Source organism: Tremella mesenterica (genome assembly GCF_000271645.1).
Source record: "Tremella mesenterica DSM 1558 unplaced genomic scaffold TREMEscaffold_7, whole genome shotgun sequence".
Lineage (NCBI taxonomy): Eukaryota > Fungi > Basidiomycota > Tremellomycetes > Tremellales > Tremellaceae > Tremella > Tremella mesenterica.
The window spans coordinates 488059-498603 of NW_006711231.1; the positions used below are offsets into that span (position 1 = coordinate 488059).

Here is a 10545-nt window from a genome sequence, read left to right on the forward strand (position 1 = left end):
TTCTTCACCTAATCGTCGAACATCACCGGAAAGACGCTCACAACCGATCTCACCAAATAGGAGAAAGTCAACTCCGGGTCCATGGGTTCATCGTCCGATAGCTGAAAGATCATTCTCTAGTCCTGACAAACCTACCATGTCTCGTCTACCTTCAACGGAAGAAATCACTTTCTTTCCCCCACTCGAACAGGATGAGACTGTACCTGATTCTGAGAAACAACAAGATAATTCAGAGGAGAAAGATGAGAATGGGGTAACGGCGCCTCCCAATACACCCGACGAGATAGGATGGGGAAAAGGAGGATTTTTCGGAACTATAAGCAGAGGTCTTCGGGTTGCTCAACTTTGGAAACCTGTCAGTCCATCAACCAATCATTCGACTCTGCCCACTCTCCCATCCTCCCCTAATGTTCAAAATTCCTCTTTGGCAGCTCCCGTCATCCAAAGAACACACTCTTCCCCAACCTCTCTTCCACCACCAAGTAATTCACCACGAGCTTCACCTTCTAGACCTCAATCACCTCCGATGGGACAAAGAGACCCACTTTGGTATCTTAACATGGCCAAGGCGTATAATCCAGCTCTTCACATATTATCAGAATCACCAGTTCCCGGAAGACCTAGTAGTGGTGCGAAACATCTCCCTCCTAGTCGACCTCAATCGAGAAGGGGTCAAAGATCAGGTATGGAGACTCCTCGTAGACCTCAAAGTCCTTTGGCGCCGGTGACACAGGTAGACTATGAATTAGGAGATAAGGCGACTGGTTGGGTGTTTAGACCGCGATTGGATACCACAGAGAGTACGAAGAATACTGTGGTAAGTGTCAAAAGTGGTTGAAATTACTTTGGTCTCGGCGATGAGAGAAGGAAGTGAGAAATGCTGATAAAGAGGGAACTCGATATGATTATCATGAATGGGGTATGTCAAGTCCTAATCCATCCAGAAATGCCCTCCCCACTCAGGTGAGTTCCTTATATATAGTCGATGTTCCGACACTAAATCATAGGCTCTCGTCGTGCCGTCGCTCAATCATGGTCGTTAATCTCAATGTTTGTGAACAGGTTTATGCCCCTTCCCCTGCTGGTTTCGTATTCTAGTTTAGCTGCACGCGGAGGAAGATTAATCCTGATAGTCTATAGCTTGAACGTCTTATCTGAATTTGACGAGGTTGTACATGCAAGTAATGTAACAGTTTTGTACAATCTCTCCTTCAGTAAGGTCGTCTATGTAGAGTACCTGGTACTCGTCTACCATCGGCCATCGGCCGTGAGATGGTCGAAGGCACTTCCGACGGAAAGTGAGTAAATGTTCGTATCGAAAAGATCAAAAGTTTGAACGAATTTGCACTACGCACCATCAGTTCACCTCTACTCGTAGATCCTTGCATACGTCCACTTCCAAAAATATTCCCAATATCCCCCCCCCACCAACATACACTACGAGCCCAGTGATTGATTCCCAGTGATCTGACCGATCGAAAGCCGAAGAACGAGAACCGGGGGAGAAGATGAGTTCCGCTTATCACTACGTTATCGAACATATGGAAGAAGATGATGATAGTCATGTTCTTCCTAAATGGGTTGTATTAGAGTGAGTCGTTTCATTCCTGACTACTACTACTACTACTCTCTACCTCATTTCTCAACTGTCCATCTCTTACTTCTCACTGTCATCTACAGGAGATTCATTTCTCCATCATATCATATCCTCATCTTCCCTTGCCTCCCATGTGACCTCCTTTCCTGATCGAACATGGTACACCCCAACCCACTTCTCTCCCATCTTCTCTCTTTCACACAATACATACCATACCCTCTCTGGTGGTTTGGTGAACCGCGATACCCACTTTTCCTGTCTCTTCCAACGGAAAGTCATTCAAATCATCGATGTATTCTCAACAAGAATCCTTCTTGTCCATATTATTGAAAGATCTAACAAATCAGATATCGTCATATGTTATCTATAATCGGTACACAATCTTCACTTCATTTCTCTTCTTTATCATCATCTTCCATCCCTTCTCTCCAACAAAATTTATCTTCAAATTCTACCTCCACCTCCTACCCCTCTCCTTCAAACCCCTTCCGATCCTCTTCGAATGAATCAACAAAACCCGAACTCATCATTCCATCTTCTCAGCCTTCCAGAGACACAAGATCGGAAAGAAACGAATTAAACAAAGACACAAGATCGGAAAGAGACGAAGTAAACACAAAGAAAGCTCATTTACATTCAATCCCAATTTCTGAACTTTTGAATCAACTTTCCTTCCCTGATCAACCTGATCATCCCAAACAAACCAATATCCCCCCTCTTGCTCTTCCTGATTCTCAGCATAATCATACAGATATCGAACAATCACAAATACAAACCTCAAAGAACAAACACCGAGTCTGTCTTTTAGATCCAAAAGCTACTCTCCCCCTGAGTCCTGAAGATAAATCCAAATTCAGTGTATTCCTTTACGGTGGGATACTGGGTGATGATCCTCCTAGGGATAGAACGTCCGAGTTACGTAAATTAGGATACGAAGGAAGACATTTAGGTGAAAAACAAATGACGACTGATACCGCTGTTTTAGTCACGAAGTTGATTGTGGAGGATGGTTGTGAGTTTTTTGTCTTATTTTCATTTCCAAGTTATCATTTATTCGTTCTTATTCTTCCCAATACATGTCATTGTGTAATTATCTCTCGCGTTTCTTCGATTTGAATCCTGCATTTCTTCTTAACTCCTCTTCTGCACTTTTTTGGTGTCAATCCAAAGATATTCCTTCACTAGGTATAGACTCAGGAGAATCACACCTGCATGCTAATAGCATTCGTCTTGTGATGATATCACGTTTTTATTTTATCGTATGGGTCTATGCTCAACCGCTGACGTACAGTCACTTTGGACCAAATACCTTATGTCGACTTTCCTACAATATCATTTTCGAAATACGAAAGTGTCGAAATGCCATTCCGTATGTCTTTCCATTTACTCTTTCTTTTTCCTTGTCCCTTGCCTTTCCTCTTTTAACCCCGCTCATCTCATATCCCAGTTCCTCCACATCAACTGGTCGTGCACCCCACCAGCCGAAGTAGATACTCGACACCGGGTTGTGCACAAGGAGAATAGGTCGGGTGATCAGACATAATTACCGAGTAGAGCTGATCTACAGGGTACGTAGCTGAATCTAACGGTCAACCAATTTTACCTCCGGGGATGAAGCAACATTTAAAAGAGGATTTGAATAGGACGATTGATGATTTTTGATAATCCTCAAATGTCACGAGACCGGACGAGGGATCACTCAATGTCAAGAGCAAGAAGAGATCTGCTTCTACTTGTTTTATCACATCACATCATATCATATCATATCTCACATGCATAGATTTCATTTCGATCTTGTCTTGTAACAAGCTTTTCTTCTTGGTTGAATGAATCAATGGTGTGACAAATCACCCCAACATGTCACTACTCGTCAGCGACTCTTTGTCGGATAAAGCGAACATGGACAAGCGGCGGCTGGAAATATCGAAAAGAATAAAGTGCAAAAACCCACCGAAGCCATTTCTCCCATTCTTCTTTCCCCCAAGAAGACGAAACAGAGTCGTATCTGAGTGCGTCAAACATGACAGTGGGCTAATTTCAGCTCGTCCTCTTGTCCGGGTCGGTAAGATGTATCCTGTCACAAGTCCTCCATTGAAAGTTGTGGCGAAGTGATAAGAGAAATACTTACAGTCACATGAATGGCGTTCTGTCTGCCTCTTTTGACTGAGAATCAGTATCAGTGTCAATCTTCCTGATCCATATGTCCATAAAGCCAAACAGCATGTCTAAGTTGATAACTTGAAATACGATGACGGATTCCTTGTAAAACCCATCTTCACGATAGTTTTGTCAGGTGAGAATGGTAAGTACAAACTATCACAAATCACCACATGGGAGGTCAAGGGAATTGAGATCTCGCAAACTGGAGCTCGTACTTGAAGAATGGAGATTGAACAAGAAGTATTGAGGGGGAAGAACCGAAGAAAAACTACCACAACACTCACTACAATACTTCATCAAATCAAATGCTTCACTACCTTTGTTATCCCCTTCACCAGGTTTACCTCCAACATCAAGTCTAGATCTGATATCACCATAAACTTGACTTTTAGGACCTTTGAGTCCTCCATTCGCTTCGAGTAAATCTACCGCGATTTGAGTGAGTTGATCACGACATTCGGAAGGTGTCATATTGGACACTGGACGGTTTTTGAATGGGTCTTGTGTGTCCATTAGCTATGGATGTTAGCGTGGATCTCATCAAGGACCCTTTCATTGACATTCAAACTTTGATCCATGATCTTGTAACTTTGTCTTGGTTCATTTGAGCTAGTGACAGCAGCAAAGGGTGGAGGAGATAAAAGAGGTGGAATGTAAGACATGATTTAGGGGTCATACCTCGAGGAATCAAAGAAATGTATTCGTAGATGACGTGGTGAGGTGAAAGATTAGGGGGTTTGACGAGAGAGGTTAAGGATAAATAGGTTGAACGTACTTTACGGAAATAATCAACATAGACATGAGGATAGATTGTAGAAACTAGGAGTAAAGCTTCCACGTGGAATGGAGAGAAGTGATGACTGGAGTCAGTATCGTTTCCATGAGAACCAAATCCAACAGATTGATTAGTCGATGTTCCACCAAGTAGCAGAAGGAGTGACATCCCCCCCCCCCCCTCCCCCCCCGGGGGTGGGATGGGCGGGAGGGAGGTTATTGATATTCCTCGAAACATATCACTGTACACAACCAAACGGTATATCATAAAAGATTTCAAGAGACCTGAAGGTGGAAAGACCACACAGCCTAAAAACCCATTGGGTTGAAGAGGAAGAAGACAGAAGCAACACACGTTCATTGTCCAAGGAGAATACAAAAGCATGAAGATAAAACAACGGGGATGGGGAAAGAAGAGATAACTCACAAAGGTTGAGGATAAGGCCATAATACCACACTCAAATCTTTCTCATATTTACCTCCTTTACCAATAAGAGGTAATACGTTATCTTGTATAGATCGAAGTATCTTTCCTGAAAATGGACAAATAGGGTCCAAGTAACTTATTTGTCAGTCCATATTTGCATCTCTATCTTATCCTGCTCATCACCTCATCTGCCAATCCATGTCACCATCTCTAGATGATGATGTTGACCTTTCGTATTATGAATCTAAATCAAGTAATCAACCTCTTCTCGGAAGGAGAAAGTGAGAGGTCATATGATTATGAAGAATGGGGTTTAGGGACATTGAATCGGAACATAGGAGACGGAAGAAAGGATATGGGGAATGGGGGATAGAATATGGGGAATGGGGGATAGAATATGGGGAATGGGGAGTGGGGTGGGGATATGGAGAATCGGGGAGTGAGGTCGGGATATCTAATCTGGGTATTGAAGTCTGGATATGGAATATGGGATTGATCAAAAGGGATAAGCTTAGAAAAGAGAGAAACACAACTAAAACTGACATTTCTAATATCTGACTTCCGGCACCTTGCCTGACAAAGTTTAATCCACGAGGGATGGACATCTTCTATTCTCTCTTCGAGGTAGTCTTGAAGATTGACGATCAAATGAAGAGTTCAGATGAGATGGTACTGTACGAGTAGTACTTTGAAAGCAAAGAGATGATATATATGAGTTGGGTGATTGAGGTTGAATAAGAATGACAAAGACGAATTATTAATAATGTCTAGATATAGATTTCGTCATTCCATTTCGGTCATCCGGGCTTAACCGTACTAAGGTTACATACCCTTCCACGTTTGCATGTTGCATATCCTACCATTCCAAAACTGGACTTTTCCAGAAGTTAGCAATCAGCTTTTTGAAAATATCGTAGTACGAGTTATTTACATTTGGAATGTACCAGGTCAGACAGACTACTATATCGGATAGATACTTGAACCAAATAACAAATACATTCACAATCTAGTTGTAAATCGTATTCGTACCATACGTATTCTAATACACGTAGCTCTTCTTCCCTTTGCACAACTTCAGGTTTTATATCACACCACTAAACCTCTTTCACTCCTAGCGACCTCTCGGGCCGCTTCGTCTAAAGCGAACATTGCTCCCCATTCTCCTTTACTCTCCCCATCCGAACTAGACACTTTAGCGTCCTTTCCTCTCTGAACATCGTCCCGAGGTCGAGATGACTTCTGGTCATCTTCCCGAGGTCGAGACGACGTTTGATCCTCTTCCCGAGACTGAGACGACTTTTGATCATCTTCCCTAGGTTCAGACGAAGGAACACCATTATCTCGAGAAGTTTTTCTCAATGGGATCTCCACTCCTCGACCTATCCCAACACCTACGATACCTCTTCCTCCTTCCATTTCCCTCCACATTTGTCTCCCGACCGTCCTCTCTACGACATCTCTACGACTGGCATAACTCGGAGAACTGGGATATGATCTAGAATGATCTTGAACTTGAGAATGAGGTTGAGGATATGCTTGGGGAACGATTCTAGCTAAATACGCTTGTTCGCTAGATTCACCAGACGAACATTCCTCATCCTCTTTCACTTTCACCAACACCTGAGCATTGTGGGAATAAGCTCTTTGTACCGTCGCTTCATGTAATGAATAACTGAGCGACGAATTGGTTGACATGATGCTAAGTGCTATCGACGCACGTTCGGCCACATCTGCCTTGTCTAAATCCCTCAGAGGATCGTCAGGGTCGATACCTGATAATCGGGTTCCAGAAAGGTTTGAAAGGTTTGATAGACTCGAAAGACTAGTTCGGGAACTAGGGGAGAGATGACTGTTGGGTGAGAGTGGTTCTAAAAAGAGTAGATCTTGGGAGATGGCAGTATGTTCGGAATCTGCACTACCCGCTTCAGCACGTGTCCCGCCATGTTGCACAGGAGTGGATGGTCGATGGGTAAGTTCAGGAGGAGATCCATCTAAGTTCCGAGATGATTGAATTTGGGCGTATGGTGGAAGCAGTCCATTGGGAGAAAGTGTAACGACCGGTAGAGGATTCACAAGACTGTCCACAGGTGTTGATCTTCCAGGTTGGGTGTATGCGGTAGGTAACGGTAACGGCATAGGCGGAGGAGACTCAGGCGTCGTGGGCGAACCAGGTCGAGAGGAAAACTCGTCCGTCGCCACTGCCGAAGCTGGAACGGATACATGAGGATGAGGATGATGTTTGAACTTTTCCGCGGCTATAGCGAACCAATCTCTTTCATTCTCCGTTTCTTCGCTCGAGCGGCGAGACTCTCTTCTTGAACTATCCCACTGATCGTTGTCGTCAACATCGTTTGCCAGAGGAGAAGTGAGGGTTTCCGCGCCAAACGAACCACGTGTATCTCCATCTTCTGGGGGCTGGGGAAATTGGTGGACGAGCACGCCAGATGAAGTATCTTCGTCTACGTCGGAAGAAGTTGTCGAGCGAGAAGATTCTTGTTTGGCAGTCCCCTCGAAAGACTTTTGGAGAGGAGTCACACCACCACTGGAAGATGCAGAAGGAGGACGATGAGTCGAAGGCGTCACCAGGTTGAGATCGGGAGACGAGCGAATCTTGGAATAATGCACACCGAAACTGTCGCTTGATTTACGTATTGGGAAATCTTCCGACGAACTGACTGGGACATCTGGATCCGGGTTCGGAGAGGAAGGACGAGAAGCGCGATCTAGGGATGCCAGGGAAGGACGCTGAGAGTTGCTCGTAATTTGAGATGAGAGGTTGGAATGTCGCCTGTCATTCCTATCTCGCTTGGGAGGCGGAGGAGAGCGTGGCCAGATTTTCTCGCCGTCATCAACGGAGTTATCGACAGGTTTGATGCTATGGCGTCGGGGAGTGCTGGCAATCCCAGGTGTCGATGAGGCAAAGAAGTCGTGAGGTTGGATTCGTCTTGAAGCCCTCTTCCCATTAGACTTTGGCGAAAGAGGTCGCCATGTGGAAGTCTGAGCGGGTCCCGCCTCATCCACTCTACTCAATCCACCATTGACGACACTCAAAAGACCGTCCGCCCAGTCGCCATCATCCGAGAAGTTTAGATTACCAAAGCCTCTGATTTGATCAGACAGTCTTTTCTTATCTTTATCCCGCTGATTCTTGTCAACAAATGTGAACGCACGATCAACAGCATCAACATCTGATTCGGGTTCCGGTTCGCTATCTGTCGGATGAGCAGAGTGAGCGGAATGAGATGTGGTTTCTTCTTCACTGCTGAGTCCTCGTGGCACCTCATGTTTGGAGAGACGTTTCCTTTCTCCTTTTGGTGGTGTACGGGGAGATCGAGATCCTGAAGAATCATTCTTTGTCAAAATTTCGTCCTTTACTCGTGTGATTGTCGCGCCAGAAAGTCGAATCGTGGGAGGAAGCTTGTCCGCCCGTTGTTCCGGAGTCGGTGGGGTGGATTCAACCGATCCGGATAACTCTTGGGATGAGGGTCTCGAAGTCTCGAAAGAGAATTTTTGCAACATCTCGCTAGCTTTTCTCTGATGAGTCCGATCTTTCTTCTTTTGACTGGAGATACTACCGGCAGCCCGTAACTCAGTGACTGGCGTGGGAGTTGATGCTCCTCTTTCTCGGAGCGATCCGTCAGGTGGACCAAGTCTATCAGATGAGGAGGAAGCTGCAAAGTCTCGCACGCGTGGTGGTTCTGAGCCTTTGACAAGACGAAGCATGGGTTGAGAGTAAGTTTGCTTCTTTTTGGTGGCTGCGATGAGGAGAATGTCGGCTTCTGTCATTCCTTGTGCGCGGAGGGAAGAGATCCAAGCGGGAGGGAGATTGCCTAGATCTGGAGAGACATGGAGTTCATGCTGGTCTGTCAGTGGGGTCTGCGGGGAACAACAGTGATCCGAGATGGCTTTCGAGCACAAATGGAAGTCGGGATGGGAAAGACGTGGATTTAAGGAGCTACTCCACCGCGCAATACGCGTTCAAGTGAAGTTTAAGGTGAGTAAAGTGAAAGTGTGGTGAACGGAAATGTCAGAGCGACAATCAACACTCACGGCAACGTTGAAAGGTAAAGAAACGCCAGCATCTCCTTCGTCCTCCTGTACCACACTTATGCCCACACCTATGCTCTGCCACTCATTAATCTCCTCTGGCAAAGATTCACTCGGATTCCATTTCTTCTTTCCCTTTTGTCTCTCATTATCCCTATCCACAGCTCTGGGTATACTTCCTTCTGACGCATTACGTTTCATAACGCTTCCCATCCGGTTCAAACCTTTTGCGATACCTCCAAGTGCCAGAGCTGATCTCTTCTTCTCCACTCCTCTGCCATCACTTACGCGCCGAGTGTGATCGGGTGAATCCGAATGATCCATGTTCAAGGCGGAAAGTGAAAGATCACTCCTCAAAGCTGATTTCGATGGGAATATTTTCTTGCCACGGAAGGAGGATGTGGTGTTCGTACTTGCCACACTGGGACTGGAAGGTGCTCGAATAGTGGAAAGACTGGGATTGGGAAGGGTGGTCAAGGATAACCCGAGTGCTGATGATGAAGTGGTGAGGGTGGTAGAGAATGGAACCCTGAAAGAATCGTGAGTCCAACTGCTGGAACTGGTCTGTCAGTGGGATGATCTTCTGTCATTAGACGTGGAGATGGATTGGGTGGTGAAGGGTAGGGAAGGGTAGGGAAGGGGATGGAAAGGATTAGCGAGCACGCGGGCATGCGGGAAGAGATGTTTAAGGGCGATGCGATCTGTGATGGAGAGTGCGGAATCCCATCTGCAAAAGCACACACAGCTTGGCACGCGTCGTCGGGTGATGCGAGCTCAAATTCGGGCTGTGAAGAAGGGAGACAGACGGGGTTCGTAGATGAGAAGGCGAGACTCAAACTAACCTGGAACTACCTTCTGCCCAGATGTCAGCACTATGGTCCTCACTGGTCGAACCATGACCCAAATTGGCCAAATGGGGAATCGGAGGCAACCTCTTTTCACCCTGACGCTTGTGCCCCACCTTGGACATTTTCCAGATGGTATGGTAGTAGGGAGAGAGATAGGAGAGGAGATGGGTGACGAAATGAGAGGGGGGGGGGGGATAGTGAATGGACGGCAAGGGCCTTTGATGCCAAGGGGTGGAAGGGAGATAGAGTTAAAGTCTGAAAGGGGTATAAAGTGAATTGATACAAAGTGAGAGGCGAGTCAGGGGTAAGTAAAACCATGGGGTCAGATAGACGACCCGAAACGCATTGACCTACAGTGGTAGTATTCTGTCTCGGCCTCATCAATTCTTCCTTTTCCCCAGCTATAGCTATCACGACCCCGTTACGCGTCCATCACCGACATCACCATACCCGAGTATGACAAGGACACTCTTCCAAAGCCACGAGGCAGCCATGCAAGAATGCGACCATGCCGCCATATGCCATGCTGCTGTCGCTTCTCCCTCCTCAGGTGCCCTAAGTGCCGTCATTGTGAGCTTTGACGGATGTGCGCATCGATTTTCCCTTTCTGGATCACTTTGGAACCCCCTTTGAGCCTCGTGGGAAGCGCGTGGAGGCTGCTACCAGTCTTAACGCCGAATATGCCGATGAAA

General features: G+C 46.0%; 3 protein-coding genes across 3 annotated transcripts; 1 reads left to right on the top strand and 2 right to left on the bottom strand.

Moving 5' to 3' along the window:
* Positions 1–2380: 2380 nt before the first annotated feature.
* On the top strand, positions 2381–3259 carry TREMEDRAFT_18879 (uncharacterized protein; the record flags this gene model as incomplete). The annotated part of the gene is made up of 3 exons (XM_007005202.2): positions 2381–2609; positions 2889–2966; positions 3165–3259. Coding segments are annotated over 3 exons (402 nt in total), but the record flags the coding sequence as incomplete, so codon positions are not given.
* Positions 3260–3352: 93 nt separating this feature from the next.
* TREMEDRAFT_39558 (uncharacterized protein) lies at positions 3353–5692 on the bottom strand. Its single transcript, XM_007005274.1, has 7 exons — positions 5502–5692; positions 4959–5093; positions 4533–4617; positions 4042–4273; positions 3726–3760; positions 3549–3628; positions 3353–3460 (listed from the first exon to the last, which is right to left on the bottom strand). The coding sequence occupies exons 1-7, from the start codon at positions 5561–5563 to the stop codon at positions 3445–3447; spliced, it is 645 nt and encodes a 214-aa protein (XP_007005336.1). The 5' UTR covers positions 5564–5692; the 3' UTR covers positions 3353–3444.
* A 352-nt stretch (positions 5693–6044) lies between these two features.
* TREMEDRAFT_63117 (uncharacterized protein) lies at positions 6045–9975 on the bottom strand (the record flags this gene model as incomplete). Its single annotated transcript, XM_007005383.1, has 3 exons — positions 6045–8816; positions 9009–9564; positions 9848–9975. The coding sequence occupies 3 exons, from the start codon at positions 9973–9975 to the stop codon at positions 6045–6047; spliced, it is 3456 nt and encodes a 1151-aa protein (XP_007005445.1).
* Positions 9976–10545: the final 570 nt, after the last annotated feature.